Below are 24,215 nucleotides of genomic sequence, written 5' to 3'. Positions count from 1 at the left end.
CAAAAGATAAAAAGACAGAAATGACCAAGTATTGAACAGGACGTACCTCAGTAAATCTGCAACTCTGTTGTAGGAGAGTAACCCAAGGCCATCACTGTGAGGGCAGCTTGTCAATTCTCCAGGCATCTTCAACACTGGGCTTGCTGAGTGGCCACCCAGTGAAGCCAAACAGTCCCTCCTCCCTGCCTCCATTCAGGGCTGAGAATTACATGGAGACACAGACAAAACACATGGTCCTAACTTCTAGCAATGAAATGGCAGCAGGAATAGGTCCCTGGGATTAAAGGAATTTAGCCTATCCAAACTGTATGGAACTGCCAACAAAAGTGAGCAGTATAACAATCAAAAAAAAAAAAAAACCCATTATAAAGTAGATCTGTAAAGGACAAGCTCTGCAATACCATAGAATTAGAAATTATAATGAACCCAACTGTAGATGTATGTCATCAGTGCTCCTAAAAAAACGAGGGAGCAAAGGCAGCAAGACACATGAACAGAAACAATACACTTAGAATTCGTGTCAAGAACATATGCAACAAATCTAAAAATTAATTTGAGGGCATGCATGATAGTTTTATGAAAACGTGACATAAACTAGAGTCAGCGAGGAGGGAGCCTCAAGTGAGAAAATGCCTCCATAAGATCTGGATGAAGCCAGGAACGCTGGCACACCCCTTCATTACCAGCACTTGGGAGGCAGAGGCAAGCAGATCTCTGTGAGTCTAAGACCAGCCTGGTCTACAGGAGAAGTTCCTGGACAGCCAGGGCTAAATAGAGTAACCGTGTCTCAGAAAACAAACAAACAAACCACCACAAAAGAAGAAAGAAAGAAAGGAAGGAAGGAAGGAAGGAAGGAAGGAAGGAAGGAAGGAAGGAAGGAAGGAAGGAAGGAGAAAGAAAGAGGGAGGGAGGAAGGGAGAGAGGAAGAGAGAGAGAGAGAGAGAGAGAGAGAGAGAGAAAAGAAAAGAAAAGTAGATCCTGCTGAAAGGAATTTTCTTAATGAGCCATCTATGGGGAAGGGCCCAACCCATTGTGGGTGGTTCCTCCCTGGGCTGGTGGGTCTTAAGTTCTATGTGAAGGCAGGTTGAGAAAGCCACGAGGAACAACCCAATAAGCAGCATCTCTCCATGACTTCTGCATCTGCTCCTGCCTCCAGATTTGAGTTCCTGTCCTTATTTCTTTCAATGATAAGAGGCTATCTGAAAGTGTGAGCCAAATAAACCCTTCTGTCCCCAACTTGTTTTTTGTTCATGGTGTTTTGCTTCATCAGTAGAAACTCTAAGACAGGGGGTAATATGTATATAACAAACCAAAACATCAAACAAAGCAAGGGAATGATAGATAAAAATGGGAATAGCAGGGTGTAGTGATGCACCCCTTTAATTCCAAGAATGGGAGGCAAAGGCAGGCAGATCTCTGTGAGTCTGAGGCCAGCCTGGTCTACACAGTGAGTTCCAGGCTAGCCACGGTTGTGTAGTGAATAATAATCTCTGAGAGAAAGGGTAGGGCCTCCTCTTTGGCAGGTCATTCAAAAGCCTCCAAAGTCCAGGTTGATGTATTTATTTTAATGTATTTCCTTAGAATGCACCTTTTAGGCTTTACAACTTCTTTACATATTAGATACATTTTTACAAGTTTTTGGAAAAACAGATTATTTAGTTACTAGTGATTTATTAGTTACTAGTGGCCGGGTGATGGTGGTGCATGCCTTTAATCCCAGCACTTGGGAGGCAGAGACAGGTAGATCTTAGTGAGCTCGAGCTCAGCCTGGTCTACAAATTGAGTTGAAGACCCTGTCTCAAAAAGTCAACAAAACAAGACAAAAATAAAAATAAAAATTAGTTCCTAGTGTTCTGAAGCTCACAGGAGATACAAGTGCAAATGACCGTGGTAGGAAGGTTTTACAGAAGTGGATTCATGAGAGATGAACACGTTCCTGCAGATATTTTCCTGGGCATTGTCTAGTATCATAGGGTCCAGAGTTTTTAATTGCTTAAAATTATTTTAATTATTAATACTGTAAATGGGCGGGGGCGGCTTGGAGGTGTTGGTTTGTGTCATAGCCCATCTGTAAAGGTGAGAAGACAATTCCATGCAGTTGGTTTTCTCCTCCCTTTATGTGGGTTCTGGGGATCAAACTCAAAGGGTCAGGCTAACAGGGCAGGGCAAATGCCTTTGCCTGCTGTGCTGTCTTATCAGTCACTATGTATAGTTCTTAATCAGGAGTCTTTTTCGCTATGAAATGGGGGACGCTATAGGTGAATCATCTCAGGGAAGTGACAGATGGTTCAGCAAACACGCAACCTTAGACTTTTATTAACAGTTTTGAAATGATCTAGAACTCATGATACAGAAGAAAATTTTCAGGACTTGTGTATAGTATAGGTGGAACAATAATGATGAAATTTTCTTCTGTCTAGAGAGAAGACATAAAACCCTAAGGCCATCTTTGCTCGGGGTGCTCTGGCAGGCAGTGGGGTGTGTGTGCGCTGCATTGGAGCAGTTAAAGATAAGTACATCTTGGTTCAGTCTAGGAAAGAACAATGGGACAGTCAGAGAGAAGGCAGGTGGGACAGACGGGGACTTCTCTGTCAGGTGGACTTTTCAGGGGAAGGCGGTTTAGCAGAGATGTCTGTTTTGAGTGAAAGTATACAGTAAAGTAAGCAGTCAAAAAGAAAAGTCAGCATGTGTTTGTGTCTCGCAGATTTTTAAAAACTTACCCTCCTACTTAATAGTCATGAGTACAGGTGACTTCTTTTACCTCTTGAGGCCCCAGTTCCCTCCCCTTTGGCAGGACAGACTGCTCCTGAAGGTTACCCGGCCACAATATACTGAAATGGCCTCCCACCAGTGTTCTGTGAGTGCTCCAACAGTTACTATAATTTCTAGCAATTATACTGAAGGCTTCCAAGCTTGCTCATAGCCGGGTTAGCAATGATGTCAGCCCCAAACACAAAACAGCTGCACGTTCGGAAACAGCCCGTGTAAGAACCTGTATCTGTTACTTCAAGAGAAGAGGCTCAACCTGATACCCCAGATCGCATTCTTTAAAGGGTTATCAAATAGCAGTGTCTACCAGAAACAGCTCCTCTAGCGAGCAGGCTTTGTGTAGAAAACGTAGTCCATAACAACCCTTCTAGATTGAATGATTCTGAAGTGCCTTCTAGTTCTCGGGAAGCCGGGACTCAGGAAGACAAGACTCAGTGTGGTACACCAACAGCAATTTCCGGCTATTCATCCTGAACAGTATCCAAACTAGGAAAAACGAGCCCCGCATCGCCACTTAAAAGTGACTACCACCGGCCCCCCACCTATAAACAGGAAATGCTGAGCTTAGCCCACAGCACTTGATTGTAAATAAATACCTAGCCCTAAGAACTTCACCCTGACGCAAAGCCTTTCTTCTGAGAGCGCGCTTTAAAAGCTCAGATTGGATCAAGCTGTCTCCATGAATAAAAGAACAGAAAAAAAAACCCTCAGAATTTACATCATGATGCATTTTGTTATATTTGTCTTTTTGTCCTGGGCAAGCCCTCTGCTGCACCCTGGTTTGGAGCCTGGTTCAGTTTCTCACTGGAGTTTTAAACCTAGCTTCAAGTTACTTGTCGACGGTCAGGCTGGGACGAAGTCGGTGGATCACCTGAAATTAAAGCCTCCTCCTCTTGTACCAATCTTCTCAACCCGTGCTAATTATTTATGTTCAAGCTCACCAATACCATGTCTTCATGCAGGAGGCATTGCCAGCAATGCCAGCTAGCTATAAACAAACAGGATCTGGCCTTTAAGTAGTTTGACTGCACAGAGCACTGAAAGAAGATAAAGAAGGGAAAGGGGAAAAAAGGGGGTGGGGAAGAATTCTAGAAAGAGGAAAGAAAAAGCACATGAAGCCCACTTGCAGGAGCTTCTGCAATGCCAGAGCCTTCTTCCACCAAGATGAGCTAGCTCTGATCTCACTGGTCTGACCACTTACTTCACTGTCAGAACTTCACGAGGAAGCTATTAGGATTCTCTTACATAAAACTGACAATCTAAAACGTGTGTATGTGGTGTGCGTGCGTGCGTGTGTGTGTGTGGTGTGTGTGTGTGTGTGTTAGGGGGCGGAGGATGGGGCCGCGACACGGTGTTTGCCATGGCCAAAGAGTGAGCGCATACAGATGCCAGAATGGGAGTCTATTTCAAAGCCTCAATGCCTATTTTCGACATCAGATGAAACATATTTCATTAGTTTCAGATCTGGCAAGTTCACAGATGTTCATGGCAAAAGGAAAAGCTTCCAAGGTACCCCAGGAATGGCTGACAATCAGCCACGGTGTCTAAGCCCCTGAAATGTCAGGGTCACCATTATCCAGAAAGACTCCATGTAAGTAGGAGAGTGGAAGAGGTAAGCCTCTAGTGGAGGCTACCAGGAAGGAGCCCCACAAAAAACCAAGACAAAGCCAAGGTGCCCTGACCCACAGCATCTTACCTGCTGGACTTCGCTCTCTCCATTTGAGATTTTCTCCGTGTAAACCAAGGAGTTGAAGATCCGCTGCAACGAGAAAGAAAATGAATGTTAGATTTTCTACCACTCACTTTCTATATGTGTGTGGATGATCTGTTGCCTGCAACATCGACAGATTCAAATAGAAACGAGTTTAATTAAAATACAGCGATTTTTACAGAGAGTAACGTAAATATCAGCCAAAGTCAGTCAGACTTATTTATTTAAGCATTACCCAAGCACTGTAGTGAAATAAACCAGATGTTACACTATATTTTTCATTTTCAAAAATACATTTAATTACAGATTTCCGGAGCCCATGCCATTTTATCCGGCTGCCGTAATCTGGCAAAGCTGTGCTTCTCATTTAAATCCTGCACTCCCTGAATGCTGTAATTGTTTACAGGCTCCGACATCTAATGTAATAAAACTCTTTGAAAAGAATTCTTTCCATATCCTCTCATGTGCCCATCGGGCCAGTAACCCACCCCATATTATCTATCACCTCCATTCCCCAAGCAAGCCCCTCAGGAGAGTAACAAAGACACTTGCCAACTATGTGTGGCCTCAGGAGAAGACACCGGGCCAGGCTGTGGCCCACTGGCACCTTCTGCAGGGTCCTGCCTCGCCTACCTCACACAGCACCTGAAGTTAAAATATCTCTGTAGATTTGAGACTCAACTGGAATACCTAACAAACTCGAAGATGAAAAGCCAAGCTGTGTACATAGCTGGGGGGGGGGGGGTGGTGGTGGTAGGGATGGAGAAGGGGTGGGGCCTCATCATTTGCCTTAAAGTTTCAAAGGTGCCACGGAGCTCTCTAGATGAATCAGGGGTCATATCTGAAGATGCCAGCCAACGTTTTGTTTCTCCTCTCCAACCGGCTGCCAAGCATTTGTCAGCATCTGGGAAAGCATCCCAGACAGCCCAACACACCTGTGTGGCTGTGGCGGGAAGGCAAGTGCCAAGTTCATCAAGTCCCAGTGCAACCTAAACAGAATGCAAATGAAGGAAGGACCTAGGGCCTGGGGCTGGGGGTGGGGGGCGGGTAGGTGGGAGCAGAGAGTGGGGAGCGCAAGCACCCAGAAGGACAGCCATGGAATTTCAGCTTGAAAAAAAAGAATTAATAAATGATCACGATACCACCCATCCTACCCCACGTGCTATGCTCATGCATTCCGCAGGTGCTGCCACGCCTGCCTATCCTCAAAATAATGCTGCAAAAGGAATGTTGTCTTTTCAAACTTTTAAATTATGTTTGTTTTATTTATCCCGTGAGCGTGCTTGCGTGCTTGTGTGTGTGTGTGTGTGTGTGTGTGTGTGTGTGTGTGTGTGTGTAGAACTTTTGGGAGTTAGTCCTCTCCTTGTACCAAGTAGGTCCCAGGGATAAAAGCTGGTTCTCTGGGCTTGTCGGGAGGAGACTTTACACACTGAGCAGTCTTATCAGTTTTCATGGAATGTTTTCATGGCTCCTTGTAGGGCTCATAATAACAACACTGGTTAAGATTTACAGAACGCTTACAATGGGATGAATATCTGAGCCTATTCCATGTGTTCATATTTCTTTTTGATGTGTCTTAAGACAGGGTTTCACTGTGTGCACCAGAACGTAGCATGTAGCCCAAGCTGGCCTTGACCTCTGCCTTGAATTCTCACCTTGGCCTCTCTAACACCCTTTTCATCCAGCTTTAATGGTAATAAAAACTCCTTCGTGACAGACACTATAATTTGAATTTTTTTTTTCAGTGCACGTTTGTGTGCCTGTGTGAAGGCAGGTGGGCCTGAGTGCAGGTGTTCCCGGAGTCCAGGTGTTGGATCCCCTGACTCTGGAAGGAACCCCTGTCTTCGTTTGAGCACTCTTAACTGCTGAGCCACCTCTCCAGCCCTGACCAATAAATACCACTGTTATCCCAACACATAGATATAAAAACCTAGTGCAATGCACACATGGAATCTTGTGTGCCTATTTTTTTTTAAACGACTCTATGTATAAAGATGAAAACCCAAGAGCTTTGGAGGGTTAAAGTGTGGATCAAAAACCACTCACAGCAAGGCTGGGGCTTGAAGCCAGGCCATGTGGCTCCAGAGTTCACACTCCTAGCCTTTCCTCTCCTTAGGATTCCCTGGCTGTTTAAGTTTTGCATAACAAATTTATTACCAAGATATATCACGTCTGGAACTTAATTGGCGGCAAGCCTTAACTAGAATTTATTAATCCATTAATTAGTCATTTCTCGTACATATTAATTCGGCTCCAGATTCGCTGGAGCATCACGGGGCATCAGGGTTCTGAATCCCAAAACGTGTCTCATTTTTGAAAGAGAATTATGGGGCTGGCAATGTGGAATAACGACAGCAGACCAGCCTGGCACGAGCCCTAGATTCCATCCCAGTTGAGTGGAGAGATAACAGGATTTGTGTGTGTGTGTGTGTGTGTGTGTGTGTGTGTGTGTGTATGGGTGTGTGTGTGTGTATGGGTGTGGGGTGTGTGGGGGTGTGGGGGCTTGTGTGTATGGGGGTGTGTGTGTGTGTATGGCTGTGTGTGTATGTATGTATGTGTGTGTGTAGGGGTTCAGGTGGAAGGAAATTACAGCCCTAAATTTCTAGTTCTGCAGAGCCTAAAATGACATCATCACTCACCACGATCCCAGATTATATTCCAGACTTTTCTATAATTTCCTTTTCAAAAAGATACTCAGTTCATTTTTCATTAAGAATGAACCTGACTGAAGCAGTGATGCCAGGTCGTGGTGAGTGTACTTACTGTCTTCTCATGGCAGGGGTTCTCCAGCGGGAGACTCCCAGGAAGCCAACCAGCCCCACTGTGCCCAAGTCAACACCTGCCAGGGACCAAATGTGATGTGCCCATGTTTTCTTAAGAGGAAGGAGCATTACTCAATAGTTCAAGGGTGTGTGTGTGCCAGCGCCAGCCCATGAAGTTGCTTCAATCCCTGTCGTGCACATGATCGTGACAGTAATAAGGCTAATGTTTTTTGTAGTTCATTCCTATACTGTCTATACCTAATCGATTTAGGTTGATAAGACAAACATTTTAAATTAACAAGCCCTAGATATATACAGTAGTGATCAGTGAATTCTTTATTGAGTACACCCCTCTAAGCACCCAGCACGGGGGTGACAGTGCTATCACCAAAGGAAACAGTCTTTGCCGGGCACCCTTCCCCTGGTACTGATGTTGGAGAGAGGCCAGCAGAACTTACACGCGTTGTGACTGGCAGCAGGTCTAAAAGTTGGCTTATGTGTGCACATCAAGTCACATGATGCCGAGTAATTCCTACCAGGCTCTAAAAGAGCTGGTCAGCTCCCTAAAGCTTACAATTTTTATAGCTTACAATTTCACATCACTTACTGCACTTCATCTTCATAATTGCCTGTGTAGGCAAAAGCAAGTATCTGAAACAACATTTCACAGTGTGAAAGTTAGGAGCTACGGCCAGGTGCAAAACTTTAGTGCTGAGGCCTGAACCTAGGTCTTGAACTAAGTAGAGGCAGAGCTTTTAGCTGAACTAGCAAACAAACTGGTACTTACCACCTTGCAGTTCAGGATGGTCTAGAAATCCTGTATAGAATTTGGTATGGGAAACGGAGTGGAGGGAGTGGAGGAGGGCTGGCAGCTCGACACACAGTGATTGAGATTTGAGCTTTTCCTACTTTATTTTAAGCAAGATGTAAAATTTGGGGACAATCAGAGTCTCACAGTTTCATTTTGAACTTTGTACTGCATGTGAAATTTGCAGAAGAAACAAAATACAACTTTGCTAATGGGAGAGTGAGGAGTGGTGGTCTGTAGGTCATGTGACAGTAATTCAAAATTATGGAACCTAGCTGACATTTTGGTGACCTTAGGGTAAATGTTTCCTGGTTATTAGAGGACATGGAAAATGGAAGTGTCTCCTGAAAACACGAAATCGATGAGTATTCTTGACAGGACAAAACCTTCATTCTGTCCTTTGGATGAATTACTAGACTAACAAATTAGGGCCGGGGGACTAGGAGCTAAGGCCACCGTTCTGCTCTGTGCTCTAAATTGCCACTTTCCCTTAACCTGATTTCCTGAAGAACCAAAGGAATTCCAGAATTTGAATTTTGTTTTGTTTTGTTTTCCAAGACAGGGTTTCTCTGTGTCCTGGAACTCGTTCTGTAGACCAGGCTGGCCTTGAACTCAGAGATTCACTGGCCTCTACCTCCCACGTGCTGAGATGAAGCCACTCATTGCCATGCCTGGCTCATGAACACCAACCAAGGGAGCAAAACTTCTCTGCAGTTTGCAAGGCCCCAAAAGTGAAGACCAAAGACACTGCCTGCTAACTCTCATTACTCTTTCCTGTTCTAGAAAGTTCTCAGATACTAAAAGTAAAAATATTCTTTAATAGGTATGGAGGCGTAAAGTTATTTTTAAATAAAAATATTTTTGCTAAATCCTTTCATTAAGTTTATTTCCATAATTAAAAAAACAATAAAATGTCTTATTCTTTTGCTCACGGGATCTGCATTATGTACAATTTGGAAAACTCGCTCCATGTTCTAAAGCCAACCACATGTTCATCCTATGACTCAGCAGCTCCCACCTCTGACAGAAGCGTGGGGATATGCTCATGCTCACTAAGATATAAGGATATAAGTACAAGGATGCGCATAGCCACGCTGCTCCTAAAGCACAAACCCAGAAGCGGCCTACATGTGGATCCACAGGAACTGAACTGACAACACGCCCTCAGAATGTCTGCACTCTGAGAAACTCCTCAAGAATGGGCACATGGCAGCAGCAAAGCTTCTTACCGTGGGACATCACCACGGCACATCACCATAGCACCACGGCACATCACCACGGCACATCACCACCATGACACATCAGAACAGGAGATGACAGGGACTTATGGAATGTGGAAATGTTCTGGTTGTCATCCTAATGCTACATTTATTTATTTAGTTGGTTTGTGTGTGTGTGTGTGTGTGTGTGTGTGTGTGTGTGAGAGAGAGAGAGAGAGAGAGAGAGAGAGAGAGAGAGAGAGAGAGAGAGAGAGAGAGAGAGAGACCCATACATGCCATGGAGCATGTATAGAGGTCAAAGGATAACTTCTGTTTATTCTCTCCTACCATATGGGTCCTTGATCATCAGGCAAACACCTTGTGAGCCAGTCTTAACTGTTCTACACTCTGGTTTGCACTCTGAGTGCTGATTGTTGGATTTTATGAGGACTTATCAAGCTGTGCTCTCTTAAATAAATATTTCAAACTATTTAAATAAATAGTTTGTGCACCAGTGTTTGTGTGCATGCAAGGGTCCACGTGCACGCACGTGAATAGCATCCAGAGGACAACCCCAGGTGCCAACCCCAAGAGCACCACCCCTCTCCTCCTGAGACAGGGTCTCATGGGACCGGAGCTCACCAATTAGACTAGGCCGGCTGGCTAGCAAGTCTCAAGAATCTCTTGTCTTCACTCCCTCCAGCACCAAAATGTAGTTCCAAGCTAGTACCAGCATTGCTGGCTTTTCACATGAGTGCTGAGGATGTAACTCAGGTTCTCACACCTGTGAATCAAGCACTTTACTGACCAGGGGATCGGTTCAGTCCTTAAAGCTGTGCACTTTTTCCCAATATGTTGTACTTCATTAAAACTAAGCTCAGCATGCATTCCAGGCAGTCTCTTTGAAACACAACCCCCCCCCCCCAAAATGTGCTCCTATGTATTCAAAACTGTATTTATAAAAGGAGAAGTGTTTACTGGACTACCATAAATACCTAACAAGACAAACATAAATTCAGTCCCTTAAGTGGATGATCCTGGGCTGCCCCAATGAGAAACACCTCACAATCCGCCTGGCCCGTCTCCTGAGCCCACCCTGATGCGCTATAGGAATCACACCACGGCATTTTAAGCATGTAATAATTTTCAATTCTTTTTTTAAATGACTCTTAATTCTTCCGATTCACACCCAATAGTGCTATATAAACCTAAATTTTCTGCAATTAAAAAGGTATCTTCACTCGAGTTTCATTGGACCGCATATTCTAAACATAACACAATTTAATACAACCTACCTTTTACACATTCTACTCTTAAGCACTGCCTGTCTCCTTCCTTCCCGGTTAAACGATGTTCCGTGCAAGGTTAAGAATGAAAAAGATACAGCCGGGTGGGCACATGCCTGGGAGGCAGAGGCAGGAGGATCTCTGTGTGTTTGAGGTCAGCCTGGGCTGCAAGTTCCAGGTCTGCTAGGGTTGTTACACAGAGAAACTCTTGTCTCGGAACGATGTAGATAGATAGATAGATAGATAGATAGATAGATAGATAGATAGATAGATAGATAGATAGATAGATATAAATAGACAGACAGACAGACAGACAGACAGATATACAGAGTATCAGTTGAATGCAGTTAATCCTATGGATTGTCTGATAGAAGGGGGGAAAAAATCAAACATATCCCTTTTCATATTCTCTCCATCCTTCCTCCCTCCAAAGCCTAGCTACAGCCTTGACCTTCCATGGTTCTACTAACTCCAGAGTCTGCTGATCCCTAGTCTTAACTCACAGCTGCCCCCACCCCCCTCAACTCTATTTAATTAACCTTAACAGATGGCAAGAGAGTTGGTTTGTTGGAAGAGGAACAATTACAAGGGTGTTTAATAAGACGGTCAGTCCAGACAGCGGGCCCCACCTTTGCTCCACTACCTGCCTCGCCAAATTTTAACAAGTCATTTAAACGAAAGCTACAGCACCATGCCACAGGGAAGAAATAAATACCCCATCAAGCCTAATGAGATGCTGCCGCTCTCCTTCCCTGCTCTTTGTTGAGAAACTAAGGGCTGTGTTTTCACTGCAAACCTTAGTCCCATGCTGTTTTATGGGTCTCTGTGGCCAGTCCATATGGCCGACAGCTCACTAACAGCTTCATCCCGCTCTGGATCTGTTGCTGTGATTCTGGGGATGGTGGACAAAGAGGAGGAAAATAAAGACTAACATTGTCATCTCCGCAAGCAGACCACCAGGAACCACTGAAGCCCCAGTACCACCAGTTTTAAAAAAAAAATTCCAAAATCACTGGGAAATGAATCAGGGGTGACTCAACGGAGTGCTTTGGGGGAATGGAGTGTAGGTGTACTCCAAGAATAATCTTCTCCCAGATTCGGGTCCCTTCAGCCCGGGATCAGTGTCTGATTTTGGTCAGACTGTTTGACATCACAGTTACACACCTGGAAGGCCCAGGAGAAAGGCGTTCTTGGAGGAGACTGATGATCATTCTGAGCCCTAAGGTCACAAGCCTGCTGCTGCAAAAACAGTCCCTTCTTTAATCCCTGAACTTGCTCATTTTGGACATGTGACTTGAAAAAGTTTGCTGAGCATATTGGGAAGGCTACCCCCTAAAATAAAACTTTAAAGTCAACAAAATGTCCAACAACAAGGAACAAACCGGAAACAAGGCCTGTGGCTGTCAAAAGCATGTTTATAATAACTTGTGTTACTGTGTCTTTAAAATAGCATTTAAATAAACAATATCATTCCGTGTGTGGGGGTGTGTTACGGACAATGTTATGATCTGGATGACAAGGGACTGGAGGGCCTTCAGCTATTTTACAACACATAATTTCAAAATATTCACAATGTTTACCACAGCCCTTCAGAGTGACGACAACAGGAACAGAAACTGGTCGGGACCTCCAATTCTGACTCTTGTCCTTTGCTAGAAGCCAAAAATTCCTTAGTTCTTTCCTGGCTGGAAGCGAAGAATGCCAGAAGGGTTCTGCTCTGACTTCGTGTTACCTTTCTTCTCGCTTTACGCCCCCTAGACGAAAACCATTGCCTGGAAGCTATTCACAAGGACATGATCAAGTCTGAGAGGCACTTGGACATCCTATGGGTGGGGTGACCGGACTGACCAATCCATCTCTCTCTGCCTCATCCCAGCTTCTGCCAAATGTCTCATCAAAAACCCCTAGAATAGCAATTTGCTTGGGACTCAAGTCTATGTAGGACCTCTGCTTCTCGTCTCTTTAGTGGTCACCCATAATCTCACAATCAAATCCCATTCTAAATGCTCCCTCTTATTGTCTGAGAAAGTCATTCTAGGACCTTGGGAGACAAAGGAGTGGGAAGCCATTGTCTTTGGGTGGCTCTGCTAGCTGCTTTGTCCACTATTCCAGCCCTCTGAATGATGCTCACTGCGGCTGAGAGAGAAATCCTTTGCCATTCAAGGGGTCCCAGCTTTTCCTGTATTGTTCCCTCATTTTATAGATGAAGAAAGTAAGGTCCTGAGGTTTAATTCGCCTCAAATTGACCATTAGGAAACGTGCGGTCAAATCCATCTGCAAAGCAAGACTCACTCCAAAGTGCATATAAAAAGAGACAGCTTGTGTAAAACTGAGGCGCAATCAAATTAGAGTAGGGCTCGCCTGTGACCGGCGAATTTACATACATTTTCTTCCCTCCCCCTTCTCCTCTCATATTTCCTTTGTAACAAAGAAAATTACACACTTTGTTTTTTCAAAGACAAGTCAAACTCAGAGTAGGGTTTGCATTCAGAGATTCAACCAGAACCCACAAAAAGAAAAAGAAAAAAAAAGTTCATCTTCACTAGATCATCGCAGTTAAGAGCATGCACGGGAGAAAATAAAACACGGGGGCTCACACTTGACCCCTTGCCATAAAAACTCGATCCTAACACCACAGTGCCTGGCAGGAGCCAGACAAAGCTGCTGTCGTTTCCTAACAAAGGGGAAGGCCTAGTGACTAAAAACTGTTGGAGAAAGAAACTCTGCGCTGGAAAATTTAAAACACAAGAGAAGGGGGCCCCAGCAGATGGCCTTGCACAAATCAATTACACCCCAGGTACAGCCCCGCAGACTGACTTTGCTTTCTTGCAAACTTGCTATAAGCAATGAAAATGGCTAAAGCATGAATGAGGCTCACAGTAGTCAGGGGCTAGCACCTTGCAGAAATGAACACTTCCAGCTCAAGATGCAAACGAACTGGGAGTGCACTCAGAATATCGTGACTATGCGGTGCTCACCACCATGCCGACCTCTCTGTGCTTAATCTTCTCAAAACATGAGAAATTTTGTCTTGCTGGCAGCTATTCCATGCTAGTTGTAAAGCAAAAAACCCTCTTTGGAGCTATCTACCCACTCTGCCCACATACTGTTGGTAGAATGGGGAGGTGACGGGAGTGTTCACTTCTGTATTATTCCTGTAGCCGAGTTAACAGTTAAATACTCTTCCTGTAGAAAACTTGAATCCACTTAAAGGAGGAAGAAAGAAATCTGTCGGGCTGCCCAGGGAAAACCAATGTTGTTTATATTTTACTTCATTTCCTTCCAGGCTTCTTGAGTGTCTAGCTCCAAAGCTAATTCTCTAGAAATTAGTTTAGGCCATGACTCCTGGTCACACTACAGTACACCTACATGGGAAGCATCAATGATTCGTGTCCCTGGTAATCTAACTTATCAAACCACACAGATGGTTACTGTAGTTTGGTTGTTTGCTCAACCAGCTAGCAAAAAAGAAGTTATTTTATCCTTAAGATTAAAAAAAATTAATCTGTTATTGTCTTATAAATCTGTAAACTCTCTGAGCAATCTAACAACATAGTCTTTGAACCTCAATTTCTTTTTCTTCTGGTACCTTTAAGCTCAGTTCCAACACACACAACAACAACAACAACAACAACAACAACAACACCATCATAATAGACCACACAAACGATCAATCCCTTGGTCTGATGCCTTTCACATTCATACCCTTCAAACCAACAAGAACTCTGAATAGTGAAATATGTGGGTGAGTCACAAGCTGGTGGTAAGTGCCACCTTCACAAAGGGCTGCCTGTTTAGGGCCACTCAGAGGGAATTACAGGGAAAGAGAAAACATCAGGCACTCTGACTTAGCAGGGAAACTAGAAAGCAGTTGCAGCTAGCAAACTTTCCAGTTGTGATCCTTTGATTTCCTGTTGGAGTATTCCAAACCAAGAGGGCTGGCGGGTGAAGGACCCTGAGAACAAAGGGGACAGAAGGAGCTGCAAACACTTCCTGAAGTGCAAAAAAGGTTCCCAGGGGTCCCTGGGCTTGTTTTTGTTATTTGGGCTTTCACAGGGAATAAAGGAGAACAAATCAAGTCCACGTGTTGGACAGATTCAGCCCGCGGTCGGTGTAACTTGCTGTAAGTAATATTCATGACAACATGCATGGCAGCCCAGCCGCTTGGAGATGGGAAACAGAGGTGCCCAAATGCTCTGCAAAGGTGCCAGCGTCCACTCCCCTCACCCAGCTGGCACCATGGACCCCTACAGCTCCATGTTGCTTCACCTTGAAAGGCGAGGGTATTTAATAACCACATGTTTATTCTTGAGCGTAGCATTTTAATAGTTCATAAACCTTCCATTTTCTGTCTGTGAAAAACCAAACCAAACCATAAAGGCATAGATTTCCATAAAGGATAATAGGAATGGCAAACTGAAGTGCTTAACCTTCCAGATTTAGATGCTGGTGCTTAACCAAATCCTAGCCAACCAAGTCCTTTTTTGAAGAATCAGAAGTCATTGGATGGGGATGGGGGCTGGGGACTGGGGGGTGGGGGTGTCCTGTGCTGTCTGGGAACTCCCACCCTCAGTGTGAGGGGAATTTAATTTAAAAGAGGTGGGGGAGGGAAGAGAGGGGAGCAATGTCACACCGACTGCTTGGCTGTGTGCTGTTGGAGTTCACAGAGGGGAAGATCGCTGAAGAAAACCACGTGGGGGCTTGACTTTGGTGTGGGATTTCAAGAGGAAAAGAGCTTAAGAAAAAGTCATTTCCGAGCATTTGCTGGGAATGTCTGTCACACAGTAGGAATCACTAAAGAAAGTATGGACTAAGCCCCGCTTTCAGGCTGGGAGCTGTCTCTGACCCTAGGGGAGCATCCCTACTGTGTGGAGTCTGTTTCAGGCCCCTGGGCCTCAGGAAAACCCTTCTAAAGGGCCAGATCATTGTGGGCCTGTATTCAAAGAACGGGGCAGTATTTCCGCCCTGGGAAGGCTTATATTCTAGAAAGAAGCCCAGAACCAACAATGACCAAAGACACATATGGTAACAACAGCCTCATTTCACAGGGCAGACTGGACACGAAACCAAACTAAATGGAACAGAAAAGACATTTAGACTGGAAGGTTGAAAGCCAGGTAGAAGAGCTAGAAATTATGCAAAAGAATGGGCACTTAGTGAGGTTTTTGAGTGGAGAATCGAACCAATGTGTATCTGCCAAGAAAAAAAGAGCTATAAAAAGGATTTTAACTGGGGAGGGAAATGGTGAAATGGGTGTTTTAAGAATCTTTACAGTCCACATACTTAGAGCCAGAGACCCACTTCCTGAAGCTGATATTGAGTCTTCTCATAAACACAGAATATATGTGGTCCATTTAGAAACCCAAGAGTTAGCATCCCCCAGGGCCTTCGACAACTCCAGGACTCAAGTGATCTGAATCATCGGTTAGTGAGCTTCAAAACATGGATCTGCAGCTTCCCAAGTGCCTTGTCTCCTCCGTAAGGTTATATGGCCCTCTATGGAATCTGCCTTATTAGTTTTGCTGTCCCGACAGTGCTTGCAGGAGGTTGCAGTATGGAAAAAGACTGAGAAACAGTGTTTTTTAAAAAAAATTTTAAATAACAGAAAACTGTTGGAATTTAAACAAAGTTGCAATATTGCGTTATGACATGAATGAGATTGAGGTTTTTTTATTTAAAAAGCCACTTATCTATCTATCTGTCTGTCTGTCTGTGTGCGTGCACATATGTGGAAGTCAGAGTTGGCCAACTCGTTGGGGTTGGTTCTCACCTCCCACTACGTGGGTTCTGGTAATTAAACTCAAGTCCTTTAGCCACTGAGCCATCTTGCCAGCCCTAAATACTGTATTATTTGTGTATTTTTTAAATGTCCATTAATTTAGTATCCAAAAAGAAAATTCTTACATGTGTGATTCTGATACCTATGTTCTGTAAATAGATGCTTTAGGCTGACCATGGTGGTCCAGGAAGCAATCTCAACACTCAGAACGATGCAGCGGGATAATGAGTTCTGGGTTAAGTCTAGGCTACACGGGTGAGACTCTGTCTCAAAAGAAGGCTAAATAGGTGTTCTTCCAATACAACCATCCTGCAAAACTCACACAAATCCTAAAGAACAGTGACAGCGTGTGGTTCTATCCACACTAGTCCTATGGTCAGGACAGTCTCTTCGCCCCCACTTGGCTGGTTTCCAGGGAGTGGTGGTACAAATCTGCAATCCCAGCACCTGCAAGGCTGAAGCAGGCAGATAAGAGTTCAAGGCCACCTGGCCTACACAGGGAGACCATCTCAAGAAACTAGTCACATTGAGAAGCTGAGTTAGAGTCTACAAAACACTAGGAGTCTAAAATGTCCACTCTACAGCTGCACTGGAATTCTATTGAAATTCCACCTGAGACGTGTGAGCCCAGTCTCCCTGTCATGAAAATCTTTCAGGAAATGCCACTTGCTCGTGAATTCTGCACCACTACCACTCCACGCCCTGTACTAGGGAGTAAACCAGGAACGTGAGCATACCAGGCAAGTGCTCTAACCACTGAGCTCATCTCCCACCCTTCATTTCTAATTTTTAAAGAGATTTATTTTTATTTTCTGTGTATGTGTGTTATGCCTGCATATAAGTATGTGCTCCACATATGTTCTTGGTACCCAAGGAGTTGAGAAGAGGGTGGCAGACTCCCTGGGACTGGAGTTACCATGTAGGTACTAGAAATCAAACCAGGGTCCTCTGAAAGAGCAGCCAGTGCTCTTAACCACTGAGCTATCTCTCCAGGCTAGACCTTCACTTTTTTGAGATGGATCTCACCATTGAGCTCAAGACTAGCCTTGAACTCCAAAGCCTGCACTGATGTAGGAGGGTCTTCTATCTCTGTTGTTTCATTGGTTAATTAATAAAGAAAACTGCTTGGCCGGATAGGTTAGAACATAGGTAGGCGGAGAAGACAGAACAGAATGCTGGGAGAAAGAAAGCAGAGTCAGGAAGACGCCATGAAGCTCCGGCCTGAGAGAGACATGGGTTAGAATCTTCCCGGTAAGCCACAACCCCGTGGTGATACACAGATTACTAGATATGGGTTAATCAGGATGTGAGAGCTAGCCAGTAAGAGGTTAGAAGTAATGGGCCAGGCAGTGTTTAAATGAATAGTTTCCATGTAATTATTTCGGGTAAAGCTAGCCGGGCAGCAGGATGCAGGCTTCTCATCACTACACTGCACCCTGTGCCTCCAAGTGTTGGAGCTATAGGCATGTCCTAATATACTTGGCTTTAATTGATTTAAAAAATTATAAATATATCTCTGCACTGTTCACTGCAAGGGGAGTGGTCAGGTATGGGTGCAATTAAGTTTTTAAGATGAAGATCTGAATGGAGAATAATTCTCACAAATGTTGAGTTTAAATGTGAAACTTTAAGACAATATTCCAAAGCAGTTAGCCATTATAGAATTAATGTGATGCCAATGATTACATACATGCCTCCTATGCTCCTTCCCCTCACCCCGCCCCGCCCCATGTTTTGTTCTTCAGGCTCCCATAGCCAGGGTAGTTGTCACACACAACAAATGTCATAGTAAGTGCTCTTACCTGTCCCAGGTCTATGCTACGATTGTCAGCCATAATTATTAACTAACATCTTGGCTGAACGATGGCTCCCTGGGCTGGAATTTATAATATAATTTTAATGAATAAATAAATTATGGGTAGAATATTTCTTCCAGATCGTAGGATTCAAAACAGAGATGGGAAGGGAGTGGTGGGATCCCGTGGTGGCCCCCTAGAAATCAGTAGTCACGGACCATTCAGATCTGCCTGGTTCCACGTTTATAAAGTAGATGTCAGGATGGCTCCTACCTACAGGGATTGGTGGATTTATCTCTTGAATATGGTAAGATCTCAATAAATAGTACTTTTAAAAGTCCTTTAAAGCCAGGCAGTGGAGCACCCAGAAGGCAGAGGCAGGTAGAGCTCTGTGAGTTCAAGGCCAGCCTGGTCTACAGAGCTAGTTCTAGGACAGGCTCCAAAGCTACAGAGAAACCGTGTTTCGAAAAACAAATAAGTCTTTGAAAAGGAATCCTTCCTACTGGTGTGATGGAGGAAGGTCATTGGTTAAATTGCTTGGCCCTCACAGGTTAAAACATAGGTGGGAGGAGTAAACAGAACAGAATGCTGGGAGGAAGAGGAAGTGAGCTCAGAGGCCATGTTCCCCTCTCCCGGGGAGATGCCATGAAGCAAGCTGTCAGGTCAGACATGCTGAATCTTTCCTGGTAAGACTGATGCTACACAGATTATTAGAGATGGGTTGATCGGGATATGAGAATTAGCCGGTAAGGGCTAGAGTTAATGGGCCAAGCAGTGTTTAAAAGAATACAGTTTCTGTGTAATTATTTCGGGTAAAGCTAACTGGTAGCGGGAGCTGGGTGGCAGAATGCAACCCACAGCTCCTTCAACACTGGTGGTGGCACACCTTTAATCCCAGCACTGGGGAGGCAGAGGCAGGCAAGATCTCTGTGAGTTCGAGGCCACCCCCAAAAAAAGTCATTTGAGACTAACTGGGACCCAATCCCAGCATTAGAAACTTTCCCAAATTAACATAGCTGAAGCTTTCCAAAGAGACAAAGCACTTAACAAAATCACATTTTTGGTACAGGGCTTAGGTGATACCATCAACTCCAAAGGTGACACGATCAACTCCAAAGGTCTTTAGAAGGTTGGCTCTAGTCCCAGAAAACCACCTTCTTTCCTTTGTTCAGAAACCTGCTTGTAGTTGGGACCCTCTCAGTGATTTCCACACCTTGACAGTAAAAGTACCTGGAAGAGAGCGGTTGACTAGAAAACAACTCAGGCTCTGGTTTCACCTGACCCAAAGCTTTGGACACTAAGAGGTCAGGGAAGTACACTGCCTTTTTGGGTCATACGCTCCAGGGTTGGTCCCTCCCAGGCTAGTGTTCTCAGTAAACAAGGCTCCTGGCTCTGGTATGAGTGAATGGTTCTCCCACAGTCCCCCCTGTACGAAGTCCAGCTAGGCAGAGTACTGGTGGTGGGAGAAGAGATTCTTTCCCACCCGACTCCACCTATTCCGTAAGCAGCATCCTTGGCAGGAGGCATCTGAACTGCCCGAGATGACTTCCCAGGTCCACCCCAGCAGAGCAAAGCTGATCTCCTCCTGGCACGACTGCCACTAGAGCTTCACCTTCACGTTTTATTGCACAGATTTCTTCATGAGCATTCGCAGTGACCCTGAGAGAGGGGCAAAACCTTTCCTGCTCACCCACACAGGCTGTCTGACACGGGAAATGAGATCTGGGCTTTGGAGTAATCCAGATTGCAATGATCTCTGTGCAGGTTTCAAGGAGCAGGCCTCCCAACCCAAAGAAGTGGGGCAAGATAGTCAGAGTAGTCTCCTAGGTATGCTACCGGCATTATGGGATCCACTGCCTAGATCAGAGAGGGTCCAGCTAATCGTGGCAATATGAAGATTGTTGTTAGTGTCTCTGACTAGTCAGCATTTGGCACAATCACTGATAGATATATAAAACAAATGTTTAATGAATAAGATGTGGTATGACTTTCATTTGACATAGAAGGAAGATATGTGAAGGTATATGAAGTCACCAATCAAACAGAACCCAATATTTGCCCAGCTTTCAGTCTGCCATTACTCAATTTTATACCAAGCAAATTTCTCATGTAATTTAAAAAACCTGGTTGTACTGTTTACCAGATTCAAAACGAAACCATATTTATTTACTCCACAATGCCAGTTGGAACAGGAAGGGAAATTATCTAAAACTCCTGAACAGGGAGAAACCAGAACATCAAATTATTCTCCCCACCAAGTAAATATTGAATTTGGCATGCATTCTTGGAAAGGAGGACGGTAGGGCAGAGTAAGCATGGATTCTGGAAGCCAGGAGGCTAGACTCTGGCTCCTGGTGTGTACTTATTGTGCCATTTAAGACACATGCTTAAATGCCCAGCAGCTCCGTTTCCCTTTCTATTGGAAAGGCTTCCCAGTATAGGACTCTTGAGGGTTTAGCAGGCACATTGCTTAGGACCACCTCGATGGATGTTCTCGCATCAGCAGGTCTCCTCCAGACTTGTGGACTGATGTCTATGGAGATGAGAGCCATAGAGCAGCATTTTATACAACCAAACTCAAGATTTGGTTTCTGCCTGAGTCTGATAACCACCTAGTGAGAGAAAACCAGTCTTTATAGCTGTTCTTGAACTAACTCCCAGACACTTTCTTTGGGAAGTGACCGCTAAAGGAACCAACATTTCTTTGTATGTTGTTGAAGCACTACACAATTAGATCATTTGCACAAACCTGGGAATGTACTAAACCTGTCAAGCCCACTTTAAGGGGGTGAAAGCTATTTCAATACCTACGTTTTTGCTGTTGTGGTGAAGGCTTGGTTATCACTGGGGAATGTGGTGCGAACACACAGACCCCCCAAGCACGGCACGCCGCATCTGTGTTGGTTTTCTGTCACTCACTGTTGTTCATATTCTAACAGGCAAGGGATCTTAGGTTTACTTTACTGACTCCTTGCCCTCCTCGGTCAACAATTGGTTCACATTGGGCCACAGGCCCAGGGCAGGCCACCTTATGCAAGAGTCATTAAGGCACCTGGGCCTATTAACCAGTTTGGGAAGTCCTGTACCGGGGAACTTTTCCAATCAGCATTTGTATTGGGAATCCCCAGAAGTGTCAGTCATGGTAGCCTTGTACTGAGTTTTGTTTCAGTCCAAAATTCCCAGTACCCTTTCAGTTCTAGGTAAAACAGGGTTTGAGGGAAGAGGAGAAGGTGGAAATATGTTTGGTCACTAGTCTACTTGGGAAGGAGGGCGTTTTCTAAACCTTCAGTCACCACAGAAATGACTCTCCATGTGCATCTCCCAGTTCAAGTTTAAAGATAAAAGGAGAAGGGGAAGGAAGAGGAAAAGCCACTCTTGTTTGTAATGTCACTGGGAGAGGTTTGGGTTCATCCTTGACTTACGAATGAGAAGACTAAGAGCGGGCATATGTGTGACAAACTTCCATTGTCTGACATCCAATACTGGCAGTGAAAATATGTTCCTCTTACAACAAGAGTCTTCCCAAAGTCAATGTCATAGACTCTGGGATCAAGGTCCTTGGGTATCTCAAGCAGCTGGAGAAGGCCTTGAGAAACTCCTTGTGTTCCAGGGTTAGCGCTCACCATCTCAATGTTCCAGAAATATTTGCCTGACATTTATGACCCAGCTCTGCTTTCTGTTACTGACACAGATCGAAGTCCAGCTGCGAGGGAGACTGTGTGAAGTAAGAATCAGGACAACCTCATCCTTAAAGAACACAAAAAGGCAGAGGTGGGGGAGGCACAAGCAAACACCACAGCAGATGCCCTACAGCAAGCCCAAAGAAGGGACATGCCACCAAAACAACCCAAAATAACCAGGAGCCCAGTCTCGGCATTCAACAGAGACCATGGAGAAGCAGCGACAGCAGGCAGGCACTCTGTTCCTTTGCCTGGGACACACCAGTTCTTAAGAACCCCAAACCTATGCCTTTTCATTGTCTCTCTCAATGAGATTTTATGTAGACACAGCGATCGAGTAACACAAAAGGGAGGAAAAGATATCTGCTGTAAAACTTTCAACTTATAGTCCACTGAAAGAACACACTGAATCTAGCAGATAGATCAGTGGATGAAGACGCTTCCTGTGTGATGGTTCAAACCTGATCAATTCACCCCCCGAAACAATTAACAACTCCACAAGGTTGTCCTCTGCCCTCTGCACACACACACATCTCTTACACATAAGAAATTTAAGAACAGATACAAATAAAGGACCGCCATGATATGTGTAGTCTTTGAATGTGACCCTTTAAGACCAACGCTGGGCTGAGGGCACACCTACATGACGTGACCATGTAAGACTCTCATTGTCAGGTAGAAACACTGAAAATGTAGTAGTACTGATAGCTCTGTCTAATATGTCTTCATTCCTTAATACCCCAGAAGCCCAAGGCTGTAGCGCTCAGCCTCAGAGAAGTCGACTCTGACGGTACATGAATGGATGAATCCTGAGGACCCAAGCTCTCACAGGATTTCAACCTGTAGCCACCACAGCTGAGTCTGGTAGGCTTCTCTCTGGGGCTCTGCTGGGAACTTGAGCTTCATGTAATCAAGACACTGATGATGTACACAATTTGTCTCGCTCATGGCCATGCTTCCAAGAAAGAACCTAAAGCCTCATGCTGCCCAGGAAGACTCACCAGTCCCTGCAGGTAGAGCATGCACTTGTCTGGGTATGGATAGCAAGGAGACAAGAGGGAGTAATGAGTATGTTAAGGAACTGGGTATGCTCAACACACATCTCGAGTAGAGACAGTTTTGCCAGAGTTCAATCAATTCCTTGTTGACCTTTTCCAGGATGGTTCTTCAAAGTGAGCGCTCTCTGTCTCTGTCTGTCTGTCTGTCTGTCTGTCTGTCTGTCTGTCTGTCTGTCTCTCTCTCTCTCTCTCTCTCTCTCTCTCTCTCTCTCTCACACACACACACACACACACACACACACACACACACACACACACACACACACACCATTACCCCAACTAGACACATTCATCCAGAGTCACTAACCTAATGGAAATCAAAGGGACACTGCAGAGTCATTTGCCATGGTCAAGAGTTTAGAGATTTCACTCATGTTCAGTTTTTGCTTTGACTCCACCCTTTTTTAAAATTATTTTTATTGAGCTATGTATTTTTTTTCTCTGCTCCCCTCCCTTCCTGCACCCTCTCCTTCTACCCTCTCCCATGGTCCCCATGCTCCCGATTTACTCAGGAGATTTTATCTTTTTCTACTTCCCATGTAGATTAGGTTCATGTATGTCTCTCTTAGGGTCCTCTTTTTGTCTAGGTTCTCTGGGATTGTGAATTAGTCACTTATGAGTGAGTACATATGATATTTGTCTTTCTGGGTCTGGGTTAACCTCACTCAATATGATGTTTTCTAGATCCATCCATTTGCCTGCAAATTTCAAGATGTCATTTTTTTCTGCTGTGTAGTACTCCACTGTGTTGAGGTAGGCTGTTTCCTAATTTTCTGAGAAATCGCCACACTGATATCCAAAGGGGCTGTATCAGTTTGCACTCCCACCAGCAATGCAGAAGTGTTCCCTTTTCCCCACAACCTCTCCAGCATAAGTTGTCATCAGTTTTTTTTTTTGATCTTGGCCATTCTTACAGGTGTAAGATAGAATCTCAGAGTTGTTTTGATTTGCATTTCTCTAATGGCTAAGGATGTTGAACATTTCCTTAAGTGTCTTTCAGACATTTTTTTTATTTCTCTGTTCTCTGTTTAGGTCTGTACTCCATTTTTTTATTGGATTATTTGTTCTTTTGATGACCAATTTCTTGAGTTCTTTGTATATTTTGGAGATCAGTCCTCTGATGTGGGGTTAGTGAAGATCTTTTCCCATTCTGTAGGCTGCCATTTTGTTTGTTGACTGTGTCCTTTGCTTTACAGAAGCTTTTCAGTTTCAGGAGGTCCCATTTCTCTCAATGTCTGTGCTACTGTGGTTATATTTAGGAAGTAGTCTCCTGTGCCAATGCGTTCAAGTGTACTTCCCACTTTCTCTTCTATGAGGTTCAGTGTGGTTGGTTTTTTTTTGTTGATCCATTTGGACTTGTGTTTTGT

At 44.5% G+C, this 24,215-nt stretch overlaps 1 protein-coding gene across 1 annotated transcript in view; it reads right to left on the bottom strand.

Annotated features, from left to right (window-relative positions):
- Positions 1-24,215, bottom strand: part of Cachd1 (cache domain containing 1) — a 234,953-nt gene that overhangs the window by 143,099 nt on the left and 67,639 nt on the right. The window contains exon 2 of the mRNA XM_075945092.1: positions 4,466-4,528. Within this exon, the coding sequence (XP_075801207.1) occupies positions 4,466-4,528 (63 nt within the window). The remainder of the gene's footprint in view (positions 1-4,465; positions 4,529-24,215) is intronic.

This window comes from Microtus pennsylvanicus, chromosome 13, assembly GCF_037038515.1.
Source record: "Microtus pennsylvanicus isolate mMicPen1 chromosome 13, mMicPen1.hap1, whole genome shotgun sequence".
NCBI lineage: Eukaryota > Metazoa > Chordata > Mammalia > Rodentia > Cricetidae > Microtus > Microtus pennsylvanicus.
The sequence above is the reverse complement of the archived record's forward strand: the minus strand, read 5'-3'. Positions and strand labels throughout refer to the sequence as shown.